The sequence below is a fragment of the Mesoplodon mirus genome (genome assembly GCF_964341445.2).
Source record: "Mesoplodon mirus genome assembly, chromosome: 9".
NCBI classification, from domain to species: domain Eukaryota; kingdom Metazoa; phylum Chordata; class Mammalia; order Artiodactyla; family Ziphiidae; genus Mesoplodon; species Mesoplodon mirus.
The window spans coordinates 102,082,431-102,104,554 of record NC_138985.1 but is presented as its reverse complement, the minus strand read 5'-3'; the positions used below and the strand labels follow the sequence as shown (position 1 = coordinate 102,104,554).

Here is a 22,124-nt window from a genome sequence, read left to right as displayed (position 1 = left end):
GCGTCTCTTCTTAAATATCCCCAACATCTCAGATCACAAGGAACTCACTACCTCCTGAAAAAAATCTTTGTTGTGTGCACAGCTCTAACTTACATGGGGTTGAAATCTATCTCCCCTAGGTTTCCATCTGTGGACCCTCATGCTACATCAGGACTCCCATTCCACATGACAGCAGATTCCTACTCCACAGTCCAGCAGATATTTGGAGGAGCAACCATGTCCCCTCATGGCAGATATACCTGGGCCCTTCAACTGTTCTTCGGTTGTGTTGGGTCTCCTACTCAGATGTCTCTTAAAAATACAGGAAACCGGGCTTCCCTGGTGGCGCAGTGGTTGAGAGTCCGCCTGCCGATGTGGGGGACGCGGGTTCGTGCCCAGGTCCTGGGGGATCCCACGTGCCGCGGAGCGGCTGGGCCCGTGAGCCATGGCCGCTGAGCCTGCGCGTCCGGAGCCTGTGCTCCGCAACGGGAGAGGCCACAGCAGTGAGAGGCTCACGTACCGCAAAAACAAACAAACAAACAAAAATACAGGAAACCTTATTTCATTTGATGTGCTGCAAATTGTTCCTGCCTATGACACCCTTCTTCATTTCCCCCAGTTTTAGTTTTTGGTTTTCTCAGAAATCATAGAAAAGGACAAGTCTGTATCATCACACAAATTAAAATCTGTACGTAAAAACGGCGAGCTTTAAACAGACGGAGGATCCTACACTTCTCCTGGACTCCTCTGAAATCACTATGGCTAAATGATCCAGCAGACACGAGACATAATCAAACAACTCTTCCCGGGCTTTTCAAGTAAAGAAAGCCATTCCACTTCCGGTGTCTTATCCCTGTAATTTGAGCTGAAATTTTACTTCCATGCCCCCCCCCACCAAGTAAGTCCTTAGGGTTTCCACAAAAGCCCCCTTCACCTCCGCCTACACGCCCTGCAAGGAGAGACAAGCGACGTCCACCCTCCAACACCCTCCATCCTGCATCCTGTAACCTGCACCTGTTGCTTACCTGTCTGGCTCTCTCACCTCTGCCAGTAGGTAATGTTTGCTCTTTCTCCTGGTTTTCCCTTTGGTCCTCCATGCCCCTTCTTCCTCCTGTCTCGAGGCGTCGTGGGAACTGTAGTTCTGTCCCCAGGTGTCAGGTTTGGTGGCCTGAGAAAGTGAAAGGAAAGTGTCAACCCTCCCTCCCTCCGCCTCCCCTCCCTCCCCATCCGGAGGAGCTGCCATTGGGTACAAAGCACGGGGTGAGGCCACGCTAGGTCACCTTTCCTCCGGCTTCTTAGCATCACACGTTATCCAGCAAACCCAAAATGAAAAGGACTAGCCCGCTACCTCAGCCAACACCTCTGAGCCGCCCTGTTCTTTCTTTCAGCTCACATTCTCTTAGGCAGCCCTTACCCCCAGTGTTTCCTGGTGTCCCCTGTTTGGCTGGGGTGGGAGTGGCTAGTTGAAGGACAGCAACTTAAAGGAGGTTACAGATCTGGGTTTTGAGTCATTTAACTCTTTTGTGGACTTGAATAACCTTTTCTGAGGAGCCACTGAGAGTAAGGAGGTGATCCAAAGAGAAGATTAAAAAACGAAAACAACTTTGAATGTGCAGGGGGAGCTGAAAAACAATGTTTCCTTCCCCCCACAAAGTGTACCCCAGAACCAAGGTTAATTTCTAGGAAGACCTGGAGTTCGTCAGTCCCTGATGCTGGCAGGAGAAGCGAAGAGCTGAGGTGAATTTTCCTTTTTATGTTTTCCCCACAGAGTCTGGAAGAGTCACTGCTTCTAGCATGGGGACCAGATCAGCTCCACTCTGTGGAATGTGCTGAGCAGGCAGTTAAGCTATAGGCACAACATGCAAAACAGAAACATCCCGATCGATAAAATATTAAACTGGTGTAGTGTTTTCAAACTGTGGGCTGAGACCCGTTAATGAGTCATGAAGTCAAATTCAGTGGGTTGTAACCAGCGTTTTTACAGAAAAGATTAGGAAACCAATGCAGAATGCATTCCGTGGAGTAAGAGTATTGTTGCATGAGCTGTTTGGATCAGTTGTGAACCGGCACGTGTGTGCTGGGGGTGATGTAAGTTGTATTTCTTACTGTGGGTTGAGGCCTAGCACTGAAATAGAGGACGATTTATTCACTACTCAAGAACATTTCTCCAGAAAACCAGTAAATGATGATTTATCTTACCCCAAATTCCATTTACACATCACTTTCAGGAACCTCTCTTTTGGGGAGGATAAACCCAATGTTGGCAGGTAGAGCAAGAAAACAAAAGACACTGCCAAATATTGCTGCTGCATACCATGCTTTGTTGTTTTTTAAATTTTATTTTATTTTATTTATTTTTTTGCCCGTGCCATGCAGCATGCAGGATCTTAGTTCCCTGATGAGGGATTGAACCCGTGCCCCCAGCAATGGAAGTGTGGAGTCCTAACCACTGGACTACCAGGGAAGGCCCTGCAGACTGTGCTCTGAAAGCCACAGTCATGCGTATGCAGCTTGAAAATGAAATGTAGGTCAAGATCCACGACAAATGTATGGGCAGGGGCAGGAAATAAAACCCGTGAGACGTGTCAGTGAGGTTAGGTGTCAAAATGTTTTCTTCTTCTGGTAATGATTACTGATAAAAAAAGAAAAAAAAACCCAAACCAAAAAAACCCAGCTGACTCAGACTTCGCACTTGGAGAGCAAGTAGAATTCGAACGGTAAAATGCCCAAATGGTTATCGACGTCAAGGAGAGATGCTGCTTTTCCCTACCCCGACCCTCTCCACCAATGCTGACTATAAGTGCAAAGAGCAGAACTTGGGTTATGGGGAAGAAGGCATTCTTGACGTGGGTGGTGGTGATGCAGGTCATATACTTATACACACACACATACCTATGTGCATATACACACATATATTTCACAGTATATATAGTTTACCATTTTAGCCATTTTTAAGTGTATCATCCAGTGGTCTTAAATATATTCACATTGTTGTGCAGCCATCACCACCATCCGTCTCCAGAACTTTTTCATCATCTCCAACTGAAACTCTATATCCTGTTAAACAATGACTCCCATTTCCCCTTCCCCCCAGCCCTTGGTAATCATTATTCTACTTTCTGTCTCAATAAATTTGATTACCCTAGGTACCTCATACAAGTGGAGTCATACAGTAAGTGTCCTTTTGTGTCTGGCTTAACTCAGTTTAATGTTTTCAGCGTTCATCCATGTTGTAGCATGTGTCATAATTTCATTCCTTTAAAGTTGAATAATTGTCCACAATTTGTTTTTTACAATAAATGTGAAACGCCTGGTCTGGTTGATTTATGGTTGCTCCCCATAATATCACATTTCCCCAGCCACACCCTCTGATGACTGGAAACAAAACTACCCCTGCATTGTGTAAAGGCAAATACAAATTAGAGATAAGAGACTTAATTCTCCTTGTTGAAAATAAGGGAAGAGGACCCCCCTCCCTCCTTTTTCTTTCAAAATTTCTGTCCTTTTCCAACATATGTATATCTTTATAATGGCTAAATAACCTCTGCCGGTCTCACAACTCTGGAATGTTTCCTCCAGGACCTGGGAGCCATCTTTTGAAATTCAAACATCCAGGGAGCTATTGCCCCTAACCCCCAGTTCCTGTGGCAGGATGGGAGGCTAACTTCCGTGGGGGCCTTGCTCCAATTTGCAAAACCATCTCCTGTCCTAAAGGTGTGAAAAGTTTGTTTGTCCTAAAGGTGTGATAAGCCAACTCAGGTGGTCTCCCCAGTGACCGTGATAAAGTTAGGAGACCTATTTGTGACATAAGGTCCAGTCGAGTCTTCTCACTTGAGGGGTAGTGATTATCTGAGAACTTGCCTGGAGTGGGTAGTGTCTGTCTGCCTGGCAATGTAAGGGGAAGATTCCTTTCTTCCTTTGCTACCTCTTAGCGCGTTGCCTGTGATGTGCGTCACAGTCTGGTTCAAAGCGTATTCAATAATAAAACTGTTTTCTAATCTGCTATCTTTGTGGACAGGTTTTCTGGGTTGAAAGACTTAATTTTTCCCCCCCCTAGCAGTTGAAAGAGAGCCCAGGAGGGCAAAAGACCCTTGTTCAGAGTCGTGTGTTGTAAGGCCTTCAGTTTTTGCTTGTGGCTGCCAGGATCTTAACACTCATTTATTTGTTTGCGTGATGGGGGTGGGATGTACAACAGTGAATTATACCGACAGACTAATAACCCTGTCCTTATGGTCAACTGTATTTAATTCAACAAAAATTTAAAGCTTATGCCCTCATGGCAGGTCAGTAGCACACCTAGCAGCCCGTTTCTTTCTCTCAAAACAAAATGCAGAATAAAGGTTTTTTGAAAAAAAGATGATTTATATATACATAATTTCTTCCCAGATTGTATCTTCTCTCTCCCGCACTGCTTCTTTCCTAACAGTCCTGGCCGGTGTCCGTCCCTCCGACCCCCACTTCCCCCTCGGAGCTGCCGGGTCCACCCAGGCCTCCGGCAGCGTCTGGAAGCCGGCACTCCCCCTCCCCTCCCCCTCCCCTCCCTGCCCAGTGGCCCTCAGGTAAAGCAGCGCGGTCGGACTACAACTCCCAGCATGCTGCGGGTACCGACGGGTCACGTGAGTGCCCGGAAACCCTGGCCGCGGCGGCGTCGGTGATGTGGCGGCGGGAGTGGCAAGCTTGCGGGCGCGGCGGAGCGAGAGGAGTTGCCGGCCGTCCGGAGCGCGACGACTACTGCGGCACTCGGGTGCGCGAGTGGCGACGCGCCGGGCCCGAGCCGAGAAGGGCCGGAACCCGGCTTGGGGCGAGGCTGGGGTGTGCCGCAGGCGAGGGCAGGTCCGAGGAGCTTCCAGGCGTCGAGGGGACGGGGCGGAGAGGCAGAAGGTGGCGGCCGGTGGGTGTGGCGCCGCGGGCAAGGCCGGCCACCCCTCGTTCCCTCCACTCTGGGCCTGGCTCCTCGGCGTCCAGGTGCTCCGGGACCTGGCGGGGCCGGCGAGTACCGTAGTGGAGGGGAGCGGGAGGATCGGGAGGGCCTCCGGGGAGAGCCGGCGGCCAGGCCCCACGCCAGCGCGGTGGCGGGGGCGCCTGTGCAAGAAAAGGGTTTGTCGTCTAGAAGGGTACCTCACAGGTAGGGCGGGCAGGCTTTTGGAGAGGATGTAGTGAGGCCACAGAGGGAGAAGGCTCTTAGTGGAGTAAATGGGCTTTGCTTTTTGGTAACTACCATGGTCTCGGTCAGGAATTTATCTGATCGCTTTTTCGTCATTAACTCAGTATTCTTGTTTGCAGAATGTGGTCTGTTTATTCTTGCTTCTCACGGGATTATGGGAACGTGTCCACAGGGTTTTTGGTGTTTCCAGAAACTAGGCGATCTCCTGATAACTTACTGAAAGGATTGTAGGGAGTTCTGGGGTGAGCAAAATATGATTCTTAATGGCCACCTTCTTTCTTCAGCGTTTTGATGCTTGAATTCTTTTTTTTCCCATTTGTTGAATGTTTGCTGTATGCCAGGCACTGTACTTAATTAATTTATTTTTGGCTGCGTTGGGTCTTTTTTAAAAAATTATTTATTGTCTGCGTTGGGTCTTCATTGATGCGTGCGGGCTTTTCTCTAGTTGCGGCGAGCGGGGCCTACTCTTCGTTGCGGTGCGCGGGCTTCTCATTGCGGTGGCTTCTCTGGTTGCAGAGCACGGGCTCTAGAGCACAGGCTCAGTAGTTGTGGCGCACGGGCTTAGTTGCTCCGCGGCATGTGGCATTTTCCCGGATTAGGGCTCGAACCCGTGTCCCCTGCATTGGCAGGCGGATTCTTTACTGCGTCACGAGGGAAGCCCCAGGTGCTGTACTTAGAACTCTCTATAAATTGTCTCATTTAATCTTTCAGTGACTCAAAGAAGTTAAGTGGAGGGTCTTGAATGCCAACTGGAACTTTCATGCCTTTGTGTGGGCCACGGTGTGGCTTCAGATGACAATCTTCTGTTAATCTTTGATATCTGGTCTCTGCATCAGAAAATAACCCTGAAACGATACTTTCATAAGCTCAAAGTCGGTGCACTGTCCTGTTGCTCCCTAGCTGTCAGGATCCAGTGTATTAGTCATTGTCTCAGGTTCTGATTTGTCTTGTTCACCAGTGGTAAGGAAATGTCACAGCAGTGACCATTAACTTGAGTATAAGTCCTTTGTCTAGGAGAGGGAAAGATTTTTATCTTGAAAACTGTTGTCTTTGGAATATGTTCAAAATAGGTAGGAAGAACGTGGTTTGGGGAACCCTGAGGGAATTTTACAGAAAAGTGCTAGGTATTTTACATCTGTGGTAAGGAAAAATTTAAGAAGAGAGACAAATTACAGGAAGACTTGAGTTTCGAATAAAAGGATTTACATGGTACAGGGACTTCCAATGAGGTCATGTGGGATAAAAAAGATACTTGTGTCAATTACAGCATGCACAACTGTCACAATAGGTGAGCTCAACTACCCATTGAGTACTTTTCCCCCTACCTCTTTACACTGAGTATACAGAATCATTTTACTTTGCAAACATAAAAGCTGAAGTCTAGGGAGTGAAGTAATTGCCCTTATTTAAGCGTGGGCGAGAACCACAGTTACTAAGGTGCTTTTTTTCCATCCTGGATCTATACGTCTATGTTTAATGTGTGATATTTTTAATTACTGTGTTTTACCCAACTTGGGATATTTTAATCTTTTAACCTTCCCTCTTACACAGTATAACGTAGGGTCTAGGGTCAGGTCTGGGTTTGAATGCTCCTTTCACCTCCTAAGAGATATTACTTTCTAAAATCCATTTTTTTATCTGTAAGATGTGGTGAGAACTGAATGCAATGGCACATGGTAAGTGCCTAGCACAGGACCTGGCACTTTGAAAGCATTCAGTGTTGGCCATCAGTCAAAGCATTCATTCATTCAGAAAATCTTTACTGATCATTCTAAATGCTCTGCTAGGCCCTGGGATTATAGCTGCGGTGTTAAGACAGATATGGCACTTACAGATGAACAGTAAACATGTGAACAATTAAAGCAGATAATAAGATTGGGAGGAATGCTGTGAAGGGAAAAAAACAGATGGAGATGGGAGAAGTAGTAACGGAGGGAGGCCATTTTAGATAGGGCGATCCAGGCAGCCACTCTAGGGGATGACACTTGAGGCTGAGCCAAGGAAAGGCAAGAGCAAGCTGTTTGCAAAGAACCAGGAGAAACGCATGTCAGACAACAGAACAGCAAGTGCGAAGTCCCAAAGCAAGGAAGGGCTTGGTGTTCAGGGGCAAGAAAGGGATTGGGTGCTAGGGAGATGGTAGCCGTGTGGAGGAGTGATGCTGGTGGGGGGCGGAGCAAGGGGGCCACAGAGGAGAAGGAAACGGCTAGCTCCACGCTGTGTACACCGGCCAAGGATTGGGAACCACCCAGGTGTCCCGCAGGAGACTGGACTGCGGCAGCTCTGTAGGTGCAGATGGGGTGGACCTCCAACCTCTGATAAGTGAAGGAAAAAAATGGTGCAGGATAGTGTGTGTTGTATGCTCCCATTTGTGTATGTGTGAGTGTGGGGCTACGCCTGGAATGCACGCACAGGTGCAGATTCTGCAAGAATGCAGAAGCAATGGTAGGAGCCCCGGGTGACGTGAGAACAGGGAGGGAGGTGTCACCGTGTATATACCCTTTGAACTTTCTACCGTATGTGTATAGCGTCTACTGCATACAGGTTTTGGAGGCTATGGCGAAACTCTTGTTTTGTGGTTTTATATGAGTCTTGGGAAACCGTGAAGAAGGCATTTTAAGCAGAAGAGTGACAGCTGATTTATGTTGTAAGATATGTTTCTGGCTGATGTGTGAAGCGTGATGGACAGCAGGGGGCTGGTGTGTGTGCTCGATGTAAAATAGTGAAACCCTGCAGGAGGCTGTTGCGCTAGGCTTGGTACAAGACGTGGGTGGTTGCCCTTGGTAGTGGCTGTGGGGATGGAGAGAAGAGCATGGATTTGGGCTGAATTTTGGGGTGAAAAGGACTGGATTTAGTAATGGGTTGGAGGTGGAAGCTGAGAGGAAAGGAGAAATGAGGGCTAAGTGTTAGTGGCCTTGGTGGTACCATCTTCTGGGGGCAGTGCTGGGGACAAATGGGTGTGGAGGGAGGAAGTGAAGAATTGTGAAATTGTGTTTTAGTTCCAAGGAGGGCTCTCAAGTGGTTGGTTGGCTGTGCCGCTGGGAGCCCTGGGGGGTCCGAGTTAGAGCTGGCCCTCTGGGAATCATTGGCAGAAAGCCGTGGTACCAGATGAAGGAGACAGAGAGCTTGGAAGCTGAGAGAGAAAAGTGTGAGTGGTTATCTTAGATGTTGAGCAAGCAGGTCCTTAGGCAAGTGCGGACTTGCTGGGCAGAGCTGCATGCCCTCTGAGGTTTGTGGTTTTGAATTGGAAAAGTGAAACCAGCCCGCTCCTTTGATTTTTCTCTGGCAAAGCTCAACCACTTGGGCCCAGGAGAGGAGGCCAGAGGCAAGCGAGGAAAAAGGCCCGTAAGGGAGATAGTCCAGATCTAAGTTGGGAAAGAAGGGAATGAGGACAGGAGGAGGGTCATGGATGAAGGGAAAAAATGGGGAGGTGACCTAATTGGGAGCTTGCTGAGGTAAAATGACTTTGGAGTGGGGAGTATGAAGTAAGCAGTTTTCTGGAAGGAGACAAAGCAAGATGTTTGAAACGCAGTTTGGGAGGTGATGCACTTACTGCTTAGTAGATGACACGGGCCGGGTTTTGCTCATGGGATAGAGGAAAAGATTGGTGGGAACAGGACCAGGGTCTGCTAGGTTACCCATCTGTGTGTTGACATGAGACAGGGCAGAGCGGGGACAGCAGGTGACCAGGAGACAACGGCTGTGAGGGGCAATGCGCAGCGAGGCCCAGGAGCTTCGGAGAAGCTGGGGTCTCGCAAGGAGGAGTGGTTGTGAGAAGGAAAATTGCTTCTCCCTGAGAGACCCCAGAGGAAGCAGTGTTATCTGGGGGCAGGCAGGAGTCCGCCAGGGTAGGAAAGGCAAGAACTCGCAGAACAGGGTCATGGTATGGAGAAGTAGATTAACTGCTTCTCTCCATTTCCAGAGAGCATTTCCTTCCGGTGGGGGTGGGGTGAGGATGGGTCCGATGAGATGGAGGTGGCAGGTGATCTCCTTTTCTGCCAGTCTCTCCCGTTTCCACTCCGAAGTCTGTTTCCCCCAAAGTGTTGCTAATACGAGACAACTTTATTTATTTATTATTTTTAAAAAATCAATTTATTTATTTTGGGCGGTGTTGGGTCTTCGTTGCTGTGCATGGGCTTCCTCTAGTTGCGGCGAGCGGGGGCTACTCTTTGTTGCAGTGCGCGGGCTTCTCATTGCGGTGGCTTCTCTTGTTGCGGAGCACGGGCTCTAGGCGCCCAGGCTTCAGTAGTTGCGACTTGCGGGCTCTAGTGCGCAAGCTCCGTAGTTGTGGCGCATGGGCTTAGTTGCTTCACAGCATGTGGGATCTTCCTGGACCAGGGATTGAACCCGTGTCCCCTGCATTGGCAGGCGGATTCTTAACCACAACGCCACCAGGGAAGTCCCTACAAGACAACTTTAAATCTTACTATGTTTGAGTTGGAATGGACTCTAAATATGTATGGAAAGTGAAATATGGGGAATGTTTTATATTCCAAGGCAGTGTTTATAAGGGGGAGATTGCCTTCTGCCTGGGCGTGTCACATGTGAAGCCATCTTTTTATTTAGCCTCCATCACACAATATGGAGTGTTCCATCCTAGAAAGTATGTTGTGTGGGTGATCCTATAGGATCTCAGAAAGCTTCTTACAAATCGGATGAGTTAATGATCATGAACTAGCCTTGAAAAGTAGAATAGGGCTCAATGGTTCTACATCCTTTTTTTTTTTTTTTTTTTTTTTTTGCAGTACGCGGGCCTCTCACTGTTGTGGCCTCTCCCGTTGTGGAGCACAGGCTCCGGACACGCAGGCTCAGTGGCCATGGCTCACGGGCCCAGCCGCTCCACGGCATGTGGGATCCTCCCAGACCGGGGCACGAACCCGTGTCCCCTGCATCGGCAGGCGGACTCTCAACCACTGCGCCACCAGGGAAGCCCTCTGCATCCTTTTTGATGGCAGGGATCTTACTTTTTTTTTTTGCGGTACACGGGCCTCTCACTGTTGTGGCCTCTCCCGTTGCGGAGCACAGGCTCCGGATGCGCAGGCTCAGTGGCCATAGCTCACGGGCCCAGCCGCTCCGCGGCATGTGGGTCTTCCCGGACCGGGGCACGAACCCGTGTTCCCTGCATCGGCAGGCGGACTCTCAAACACTGCGCCACCAGGGAAGCCCCAGGGATCTTACTTTTTATAAGTTTTTTTTTTTTTTTTCTTTTTGCGGTATGCGGGCCTCTCACTGTTGTGGCCTCTCCCGTTGCGGAGCACAGGCTCCGGACGCGCAGGCCCAGCGGCCATGGCTCACGGGCCCAGCCGCTCCGCGGCATATGGGATCCTCCCAGACCGGGGCACGAACCCGCATCCCCTGCATCGGCAGGCGGACTCTCAACCACTGCGCCACCAGGGAGGCCCGTTTGTTTTTTTTTTTTTTTTTTTTTTTTTTTTAAAGATCATTCTTGTTCTCACATGACAGTTGTATATTTAGTATCCATGGATTAAGAAAATATTAAATGACAAGCCTCTATTCAGAAACACTTAAAATGAATTTTGGCTTTATTAATTATAACAGCATTTACATACGCTTGAAACATGTTAGACATTTGTTCAGTCTATATTCAGAGCCGGAAAGAAAATGGTCTAAAAGTAGGATGTGCTTAATAGAGTCGGACTTGGCAAAAACTCTGTGCTTCTGCAGGGCTCCAGAGCTCACAGATGATCAGAAATCACTTCTGTGATGTAGGACATATAAACGCAAGGTATTGTTATTAATGATTATAATTATATAGGACCAGATGTTATAATAGTATTCATTTTAAATGGCATTCTGCCAACATCAGAAGAATGTTTAAACTCTTTTCCCATTGAAGTTATTAAGCATTTTCTTCCCTGTCACTGTAGCTAAGGAAAAGGTGGTTTATTTAGAAACTAAATCCAGATGGTCTCAAACAGCTTGGTAGTCATTTAACACCATTAACGTAACTGTACAGGCCTGAAATCCACAACCATTATTGCCGAAGCAAGTCATTCCAATCTGTTGGAGCATACATTTTTGGAATTATTCTCTTACCTAATTAATTATAGAATTTCATAACCCACAACCTTTTCTGCAGTATTCAGTACAGTGTTTTGCGTTGTGAGTGTGTTCCGGTCAAAGAGCTGTGCTTTATAAAGAACGGTTAAAGCTTTGCGTTGTTTCACTTGGGTGTCGTGTTTAACTTGGGGGATGGAGGTAACTTTAGCAGTGACACTAACAGCTCTCGGGTTTGTAACTTCCTGGAATTACAGACGGAAAGTTTATTTACAGTTTGTGAGTGGAAATTTGTTGTCTGACTTGGCTCACAATTTTGTTTTAACATTTTTCAAGGAGAATGATTATATGAAATTAACTATATTCTCCTGGTGTGGGATTAACCCTGGGCAGATCAGTGGCTAAAATAATTATCTTAATACCTTACATGCATTGTTTATTTTGGTCCCAGAAGAGATAGGCCATTTTACACATGACAGTCTGTGCTTCAGAGAGATTGATGTGTCCGAGGGCTCACATCCAGCAAGTGAATCAGCTGTAATGTTTATATAAACTTTAACCATCTCAACTTTGTATCTTTTATCCAAAAGTTTCAAGAATGGCCTTTCAGCTGGGTCTCTCAGCATTTAAGGTTTTGGGTTCATCTACCAATCTGTAGTATAAATTGTAGTAGAGAACAGGAATATAAATAGCAGTTACAGGGAGCACAGCCTTGGGCAAAGTCCTGTGATTCACTAATTTTAGTGCTGGAAGCTTTTGAGTTTGTCTCCTACCTTGACTATTATTGTAGTATGTTTATCATACAAGGTATTTTGTTAATTTAATTTTTTTTAAAGCTTTTTTGTTTTTTGTTTTTGCAGTACACGGGCCTCTCACTGTTGTGGCCTCTCCCGTTGTGGAGCACAGGCTCTGGACGCGCAGGCTCAACGGCCATGGCTCATGAGCCTAGCCGCTCCGCGGCACGTGGGATCTTCCCAGACCAGGGCACAAACCCATGTCCCCTGCATTGGCATGCAGATTCTCCACTGCGCCACCAGAGAAGCCCTGTTTTTGTTTTAAATTTATTTATTTTTGGCTGCGTCGGGTCTTCGTTGCTGCACGCGGGCTTTCTCTAGTTGCGGCGAGCGGGAGCTACTCTTCGTTGTGGTGTGTGGGCTTCTCATTGCGGTGGCTTCTCATTGCGGTGGCTTCTCTTGTTGCGGAGCACGGGCTCTAGGCGTCCAGGCTTCAGTAGTGGTGGCACATGGGCTCAGTAGTTGTGGCCCGTGGGCTCTAGAGCATGGGCTCAGTAGTTGTGGCGCACGGGCTTAGTTGCTCTGCAGCATGTGGGATCTTCCCGGACCAGGTCTTGAACCCATGTCCCTTGCATTAGCAGGCGGATTCTTAACCACTGCACCACCAGCGAAGCCGCTGTTAATTTAATTTAATTTTTTCCTAATATGCAGATAAACTATAGGACTTTTACAATGCTGTGGATGTTTTCCCTCCTGATTATAAAAGTAATATACATGTTTATTGTAGAATTTTTAGGAAAATATATAGAAAAGTAAAATTACCCATTATCCCGCTGCCTAGAGAGAACTATATATTCCCTGTTTACTTGTAAATATTATGTAAATCTAGAGTTCAGTTGATCATAAGTCATATCCTACATGTTTCACTTGCCATTTACTCATGTTATTATAAAGTCTTAATCATCATGTCAAATGATAAAATATTCAGCCATTTGGATATACCATAATTTGTTTAATTATTCCCCTCTTATTGCATGTTTGGGTTGTTTCTGCAGACTCATAGCTGGAGACATTAAGTGTAGATGCTTACTTTTTTTTTTTTTTTTTTTTTGCGGTATGCGGGCCTCTCACTGTTGTGGCCTCTCCCGTTCACTGTTGTGGCCTCTCCCGTTGCGGAGCACAGGCTCCGGACGCGCAGGCTCAGTGGCCATGGGTCACGGGTCTAGCCGCTCCGCGGCATGTGGGATCTTGCCGGACCGGGGCACAAACCCGTGTCCCCTGCATCGGCAGGCGGACTCTTAACCACTGCGCCACCAGGGAAGCCCTAGATGCTTACTTTATGCTTAATTAGTCTTGGTGTGTCAGAGCGTGGATGTGGCTTTCCGAGAGGACAGAGGAGAGGTGAGAGGAAGTGGAAAGAGATGGCAGAGGTGTGGCCCTGTGCCTTTCCCCTGTTCCTTTATGACTGGCACAAAGTTCATTTCTTCATATAAGAGAGCTCTTCCGACTTTTTGTGGAAAGTACCTTTGTGTATAGAGCTGAATGCACCTTGTATTTCTTTAGGAATAAATCCCTGGAAATTGAATTTTTGTGTCAAAGGCTCTCAATGCACCTGGCCAGATTGTCTTCCTATAAAATTGTGTTAATTTTCGCTTCTATCAGCAGTGTATGAGAGTTCAGGATCATTAGACCTTGAGCTGCATTGAGCACAGTCTTTTTTAACTATGCAAACTTTTTTTATTATCATAATTAGCATTTCTTATGTTCTAATGAGATTGGAACTCTTATTTGATAAGTTTGATAGCCATTTCATTTCTTCTGAGTTGTCTGTTCATTTCCGTTGCTCATTTTCCAGTCAGAATTAGTGATTTTCTTATCAGTTTGTATGAGAGTTCGTTCTGTTAGGAGGTAATCTTTCGTCAAGCATTTCTTTTAATAATAAATTTATTTATTTATTTATTTACTTATTTACTTATTTATTTACTTACTTATTTACTTACTTACTTACTTACTTACCTACTTACTTACCTACTTACTTACCTTACCTACCTACCTACCTACCTACCTACCTACCGGCTGTGTTGGGTCTTAGTTGCTGTGCACAGGCTTTCGCTAGTTGTGGCGAGCAGGGGCTACTCTTTGAGTGGGGGCTACTCTTCGAGTGGGGGCTACTCTTTGTCGTGGTGCACGGGCTTCCCATTGCGGTGGCTTCTCTTGTTGCGGAGCTCCGGCTCTAGGTGCATGGGCTTCAGTAGTTGTGGCACACGGGCTCAGTAGTTGTGGCTTGCAGGCTCAGTTGTGTGGCTCGTGGGCTCTGGAGCGCTGGCTCAGTAGTTGTGGCGCACGGGCTTAGTTGCCCTTCAGCATGTGAGATCTTCCCGGACCAGGGCTCGAACCCGTGTCCCCTGCATAAGCAGGCGGATTCTTTTTTTTTTTTTTTTTTTTTTTTCCGTACGCGGGCCTCTCACTGTTGTGGCCTCTCCCGTTGCGGAGCACAGGCTCCGGACGCGCAGGCTCAGCGGCCATGGCTCACGGGCCCAGCCGCTCCGCGGCATATGGGATCCTCCCAGACCGGGGCACGAACCCGTATCCCCTGCATCGGCAGGCGGACTCTCAACCACTGCGCCACCAGGGAGGCCCAGCAGGCGGATTCTTAACCACTGCACTGCCAGGGAAGCCCCGAGGATTTCTTTTTAAAGGACTAGTTAATAGCTATAAAACATAATTATCAATCTAGTTTTCTGGTGTCAACTAATCCATGTAATTTTTTTTTTTCTAGGCCTGATTATACAGTGACTGGTTGAAAGTCTAAATAATTCTGTTTTTGGATAATATGCCTATTATGAGTAATGTTAATAATGTGTTTTGTTTTTCCAGAAAGAAGAAATGATGTAAACCATTCACTGTCCAGACTTTAAGGTCAAGGTGAGAAGGAAGGTCAGGAGGAACATGGCCTGGCCAAATATTTTTCAAAGAGGAACTTTGCTCTCCCAGTTCAGCCATCATCATGTGGTAGTGTTCCTGCTCACCTTCTTCAGGTAAGTGGACCACTAAAACTCTTCTCTTGTTGTTCTTGTCCTTGTTTTCCTTTTGAAGGAGCTATTTATTGCATGGCAAGTGCTTAATGCAGTGATTGGCCCGGGCTAATCATGAGCTAGACCAGCTGGTCCTTCTGCAGTACTTTATGATAGCTCTAATACAGTGGTTCTCGAGGGCTGTCTTGCCCATATTTGGCAAGGTCTGGAAACATTTTTAGTTGTCACGCTGGGGGAAGGGGTGCTACTTGGATCCAGTGGGTTGAGACCAGGGATGCTGCTAAACATCCTGCAGTGCACGGGACAGCCCCCCACAATAGAGAATTTGGGGGGCCCAAAATGTCAATACTGCTGTGATTGAAAAACCTTGCTCTGACATAAAGTCCTTTGATTGTTAAAACCAGGAGCTTGCGAACAAAAGGATGTGCGTATTCAGGGAATGCTCTATGCCTCCTTGAGCAGTAAAGATGGTAGGAGACCTCTTTGAGGAACTTCAGTCACTCGTGTGAGAGCCTGACCAGTCAGTGTGACTGAAGAATCGGCCATGTCTGACTCAGTGGCCCTCAGTGGCTCTCTTTAGTGGTCTGTAGATGACTTCAGCCAGGCTCTTTGGTGTTAAGGGCACGTTTTTCATAACCCTGTGACTCAACTATTTCGATTATTTCTTCTGAATAGATTTTATTTATTATTAATCTTTATTGAAGGCACCGCAAATGATGATGATGGTTGTTTTTTTTTTTTTTAAGGCAGAAACTAGGAAAATGGTTTTCTAATTATGTAAGAGTTGATAGGTAATTTTGGATGCTTGCTTTAGGGGAAATCCATTTGTGAGGGGTTGAGGGAGGCATCAGTATGAGGAAAAGACAGGCCCCAAGGAAAAAGCCACTGAATGGCTAGTGCAATGAGTGGCCAGTGGTTGGTAAAGACTTAAAATCCTTTACAGAACTGCAACCATGATTTAAAGGGGTTGCAGTCCTTCACATCTCCATCTTCTAGGTCCAGAGACATGTTATGAGTGAACATGGGGGCTCATACTGAAGAAGACAAGTTAATTGTTTCTTTGCTTAGCAGAGACTGTTTCAGTGGATAGTTCTTATAAAGCGGTTCCTTCCCTCCCTCTTGCCCTCTCTCTCTCTCTCTTTCTTTCTGAATTTCTCTTTTTTTTTTTTTTTTTTTTTTTTTCGGTATGTGGGCCTCGCGCTGTTGTGGCCTCTCCCGTTGCGGAGCACAGGCTCCGGACGCGCAGGCTCAAACGGCCATGGCTCACGGGCCCAGCCGCTCCACGGCATGTGGGATCTTCCTGGACCGGGGCACGAACCCGTGTCCCCTGCATCGGCAGGCGGGCTCTCAACCACTGCGCCACCAGGGAAGCCCCTGAATTTCTCTTTTTTAAAAGAAGAATTCCAAATTGTATAAAACAAATGGGAATATAGCTGTGATTTTATTGAATCCGTTTTTCTTTCATTCAGCTGTCTTTCTTCTCTCTTTTGTAGTTACTCGTTGCTCCACGCGTCAAGAAAAACATTTAGCAACGTCAAAGTCAGTATCTCTAAGCAGTGGACCCCAAGTGCTTTTAACAAGTCAATTGAACTGCCAGTAGAGGTAAGCAGAACGAAATGCTGGGGTGGATTTAAGAAGGGAACCACACCCACCCGTAAATTCTTCTAAGTTCTGTTTTGTTTCATTCATCCTTAGGATGGCTTACTATTTCCTATGGCATAAAATCCAAACTATTCTGCCTGATTTCTTAGCTTGCCCTGATTCAGGTCTGTTTTACCATTTCAACCAACTTATTTCTCACTATTTTGAAATCACACAATTCTGGCTAGGCTGTTTTTTTCATTGAGTTTCACAAGTACCATGCTTATTTCTGCCTTTGAGATTTTGCCTGTATTCTTTTGTATGATCTTTCACCTTCCTTACACCCATCTAAATTTTGCTTTTTCCTTTGTGTCAAGATAAAATGCCATTTTTTCTATCAAGTTTTTTTTCCAGCTTCTGCTGATTTTTTTCCCCCTCCTGAACTGTGTGCACTGCATATTACATAGTTCAATGTCGAGGTACTTATGTACTTTATAATCATTTCACTTGTTTTTATCTTGTTTAAGTGACTTGAAGTCAGGGAGTCTGTATCCAGTTCTTATATTCATTTTTGTTTGTTTGTTTTGTTTTTGTTTTTTGGCTGTGCCATGTGGCTTGCGGGATCTTAGTTCCCCGACCAGGGATCGAACCCAGGCCCTGGCAGTGAAAGTGCCAAGTCCTAACCACTGGACCTCCAGGGAATTCCCTCTTATATTCATTTTGGACCAAGTAAATCCTTTGATGACTATTTGGAATGGAGATGCTATTCTTTTTTTTTAAATAAATTTATTTATTTTTGGCTGCGTTGGGTCTTCATTGCTGTGTGCAGGCTTTCTCTGGTTGCGGGAAGTGGGGGCTACTCTTCGTTGTGGTGCACGGTCTCCTCATTGCGGTGGCTTCTCTTGTTGCAGAGCACGGGCTCTAGGCTCGGCGACTTCAGTAGTTGTGGCTCATGGGCTCTAGAGTGCAGGCTCAGTAGTTGTGGTGCACAGACTTAGTTGCTCCGCAGCATGTGAGATCTTCCTGGACCAGGACTCAAATGCGTGTTCCCTGCATTGGCAGGTGGATTCTTAAGCACTGCGCCACCAGGGAAGTCCTGGAGATGCTATTCTGTATGATGCCATATCCCAATACAAAAATCCATACCTGTCAAACTTTACTATGTTGTTTGAGCTCTACTTATGTGGAATTATAGGTATATGTTAATATGCTTTGCACTTTTAAAAATATTTATTTATTTGTTTTTGGCTGCGTTGGGTCTTTGTTGCTACGCGCGGGCTTTCTCTAGTTGCGGTGAGCGGGGGCTACTCTTCGTTGTGGTGCGCAGGCTTCTCATTGCAGTGGCTTCTCTTGTTGCGGAGCACGGGCTCTAGGCGCATGGGCTTCAGTAGTTGTGGCCCGTGGGCTCAGTAGTTGCGGCTCACGGGCTCTAGAGCGCAGGCTCAGTAGTTGTGGCACAGGGGCTTAGTTGCTCCGCGGCATGTGGGATCTTCCCGGACCAGGGCTCGAACTCATGTCCCCTGCATTGGCAGGGGGATTCTTAAGTACTGCACCACCAGGGAAGCCCCGCATTTTTATTTCTTAAAAATTATTTCCCCTATTTGGACCAATTCAAAATTGACAGAGATTCAAAGGTTATCTGAATATAGCCTGAAGTGTAAATAAGTTATTCAGTCAGTAGCTTATTCAGTCTGTCTTTCACTGAGGATACAATCAATCAGTCAGTCAATCAGTAAAAGCCTAGAGAATTAAAAAAAGAAAAGAGCCTGTCCTCATGGAGCTGACACTGTAGTGGAAATGCTCTTGAACAATTTTTCTGGAATTGAAGTTACCAGGGACTTTTAAAAGGCAGGCTATTAAGACTAGACAGCTGCATTTCTTGACGGAGCCTTGACCAGTGTCGTGTGCGTGGTAAGTACGTCTGAATGATCATTCACTGACTCGTCACAGACCCTCAAGGTGAAGTGGCCTTAGAGAGGTCACATGCCCTAACCTCTCAAACTGTGTAGAATCCTTCTTTGTCATTACTGACAGATGACCACCTAGCTTCTGCTTTAATACTTCAGGGAGAAGAAACTCCCTGTTTTCTAGGTGGACGATTACATTTTTATTTAACTCTCATTATTAGTAAGTTCTTTCTTATAGTGAGGTAAGAGTGTTCTGCTGTTTAATTTTGTTGTTGTTTTTTTGTGGTACGCGGGCCTCCAGCCGCTGCGGCCTCTCCCGTTGCTCCATGGCTCATGGGCCCAGCCGCTCCGCGGCACACGGGATCCTCCCGGACCTGGGCACGAACCCGTGTCCCCTGCATCGGCAGGCAGACTCCCAACCACTGCGCCACCAGGGAAGCCCCTGCTGTTTAATTTTGATCTTAGGTTTTATCCTGAGCCATGCATACTAAGCTGATTCGTGCTGCAGGGACAGCCTGTTAAATATTTGAGGAAAATCCGTCTCCCTAAATTTCTCATGTTGAGGCACAACATCCCTGCTCTTTCGGCTGTAGTTTAGTGACACAGAGCACTAAATATGCTCTTTCAGGTCCAGGCTGACCAATATATAGAATAATAGGATTTGATTTAGGCACTGAATTTCTGGTTATACAGCCTTTGTTTTTTAGGTGACTGGGTTGGAGATCCCCAGCACCACCCCCAGGTTTGATGACTCACTAGGGAGACTCATAGGACTCAGCATATGACTCAGAACTATGGTTTATTACAGTGAAGCATACCAAGCAAAGTCAGCAAAGGGAAAAGCACATAGGGTAAGGTCTAGAGGAAAGCAGGCAAAACCTTCCAAGAGTCCCTTTCCAGTGCAATAATATGGATGTGCTTAAGTTTTCCAGCAGCAAGTCATGACAACTCCGGTGAGATGTCTGCTAGGGAAGCCCATTAGAGACTTGGTGGCAGGGTTTTTACTGGGGCTGGTCATGTAGGCACCCTCTGCCTGGCACGTACGAAAATTCTACATTCCCATAAGGAAAGCAGGGGTTCAGCACAAACCATATTGTTTGGACAGACAGCTTAGGTACAGGGAGCCACTTTTAGCAGGGGATGATGGGAACCCTCCCAAGATCCAAGCTTCCAGGGGCCAGCCTTCCAAGTAGGCCTTTTTAAGGGTACATATCAGGTCTGCTATGGTAACTCTTCCCTGCCAGTGACCGTGTCACATTATTAGCTTGTGTTGAACTTGCATTAACTTTCCCACTGAGATATTTACTTACTTACTTATTCTAATTGCTGCTTATTAAAGTAGGTTTCACCATTCTGATCTTTCAGAACTATGTATTCAGTAGCTTGGATGGATTGGTTATGTAGAAGTCGGGTTCTGACTTATCTTGGAGGTCTTTGTATTTCCATACCTGCCCTCACAGAGAGCAGTGCCAACCTTCCACTCCCTTCTGTAGACTTTAAAATCCAGGTTTTTTCTTTCCTGAAGCCTACTGCTGGGAGCAGAGTGGGTAGGGCAGTGTGTACCTTTCACTCCTCCTGTGCTTCTGGGTTTGTAACTGTCTTAACTCCAGCTTCCTTTGGACACTTACTTTCTTGTCCAAAGTGGAAAGGTTCTTAGACGTAAAATGAGTCAACTCTAAAAACATTTTGTTTATATATGTTTTTTAACATTTCTTAAGTGCCCTAAACAGCATCCTCGAAAAGTGCTTATTATAGCTTTCATGTTTATGCATAGCTTATCTTAGGTGCTTTACAAAAAAATTAAGCAGACCCAGTCTGTATACCTTAAGATTTTATAATGGATCCCACTGACATGGGCAAACATTGGACATAGTAAGAGATCATGATATAAAATCTCTGTTTATAGATAATGGAGAGGAAATGGTTGAATCTAAGATTTGAGGACAACTTGATTGAAAATTGTGAACAAAAATTTGTTCCATTAAGTTAAAAAGTCATAACTCTCCAGACAGCACAGTCCTTCCAGGGTGTAGGGAATAGTGTAAGAGAGTCTAAACTTCTCTCCAGGAGAGGAAAGCAGGATTCAAGGTGCCCTCAACATTCCAGCGCAACCTCGGCCACAGCTGAAGACTCAGATTCTCACAGCAACCGATACCTGACCCCTGAACACAAGTCAGCTTCAGCTTTCCTCCGAGCGTGGCTTCAGGAAGCGCTTTCGTGTCAGTTCCCCCACCCGCATGCATAGCTATAGTTCTGTGATAAACATTCTCACTTAGGAAACCCACACTGCGACCTTTTGTGTTTCCTGGAAGTGCCCCAATGTGTAGCGGTCGTCATAGCTTAATGCAGGCCCTCCCCTGACAACACAAGAAAGGCCTCCACACGTACAGGCCGGTCCTTTTACGTGGCAATTGTGCATATGTGCAGGCCAGTGGGTGAGATTTGAGCACCTTAAAGTCACTTTGTTGATGACCTTCAGGTTCATTTCATTCTCTTTTGAGGAAATATCTGCCAAATACCCAAATCTGAATAGCTAGAGTTTGTCTGTCAGTCACTCTTACAAGTAAAAATGACATTTCAGCTCGCGACTCACACCGTTTTCCTCAAGACAGTCATCTTCTCTCCTGTTGGTATAGCTGTATTATCGATGTTAACTTTCTTCACTAGCCTTTTCTCTTTTATCCTATTTTCTGAATCTTTTTGTTAGTCCTGCTTTTTTTTTTTTTTTTTTTCGTTTTGGGGTTTGTTTACACTTGTTAAGTAGGCAGTCAAAAGTGTATTTCAGCTGAATTTTAAACAGAAAAAAGCTGTTTGAAACCTGTCAGTTTTTGTGTCAGCCACACCTGCAGGGAGATTTCAGTGGCTTCTCATAAGAGAAGAAAAAAAAGAAAAAAACCCTGAAACTTGGAGCACCTGCTTGAATGTGAGCTCCTCACACTGGTGTGTGCTCCACAGGGCTTAATTCTGGGTCCTTTTGAGCCTGGATGGCATCAGGGATCAAAGATTGTGGTTAGAGAGGAAGGTGGCAAAATAACTCTAATTGGAGATATTTCGGGCCCCAAGTTGGCACACTGAAATACTGATGGGTCTCAGCCGTGTGAGCTGCTTTCTTACTGCTCATGAAAGCAGTGTGTGAGGGAAAGTAACAAGACTGTTGGCGTTAAGCCTCATGGAAGTGAGTCACAATGCTTTAGGATCACACTTTATATATTCTCTTACAATTTGGGGATTTTACTTTCTGTTAAAAGGTAGAGTGTATTTTAAGTTGCCAATTGTGATTTTTCTCTTTAATATTCCAAAGTCAAATTTTCTATAATAACCCATCTCAGAAATCATTTAGTATAACAACTTTTTGGTCTGGAGACCCCAAAGAGCTATGGGTTTGTATTTATAGAGACTTACTGTTTTAGAAATTAAAACCAAGACATTGAAGAAAAATACACTGGTTTTAAATTATATATAAATGAACTAAATAACCCATAACACGTTAACATAAATAACATTTAGTGAAAAGTGACTTTTTCAAAATGGAAAAAAATCACTTAATAAGGAGAGTGGCATTGATTTACATTTTTGCAAATCTCTTCATGTCTGGCTCAATAGAAGACAGTGGGTTTTCATGTCTGCTTCTGAATTCAGTCTCTTGCAGCTTGATCCTTTAAAGTATATGAAGAGAATTTGGCTTTCACAGATACATAGTAGGAAGGGG

The 22,124-nt window shown here is 45.9% G+C and overlaps 1 protein-coding gene across 4 annotated transcripts in view; it reads left to right on the top strand.

Annotated features, from left to right (window-relative positions):
- The first annotated feature begins 4,616 nt into the window (after positions 1-4,616).
- Positions 4,617-22,124, top strand: part of SLC37A3 (solute carrier family 37 member 3) — a 47,098-nt gene continuing 29,590 nt past the window's right edge. For 2 of the 4 annotated variants that reach the window (XM_082633188.1, XM_082633185.1), the window contains exons 1-3: positions 4,617-4,723; positions 14,770-14,930; positions 16,421-16,529. In XM_082633188.1, coding sequence (XP_082489314.1) covers positions 14,842-14,930; positions 16,421-16,529 — 198 coding nt within the window. In that variant the 5' untranslated portion in view covers positions 4,617-4,723; positions 14,770-14,841. Of the gene's footprint in view, positions 4,871-14,769; positions 14,931-16,420; positions 16,530-22,124 lie in introns of all 4 variants that reach the window. The other 2 variants (XM_082633187.1, XM_082633186.1) reach the window with 2 other exon arrangements.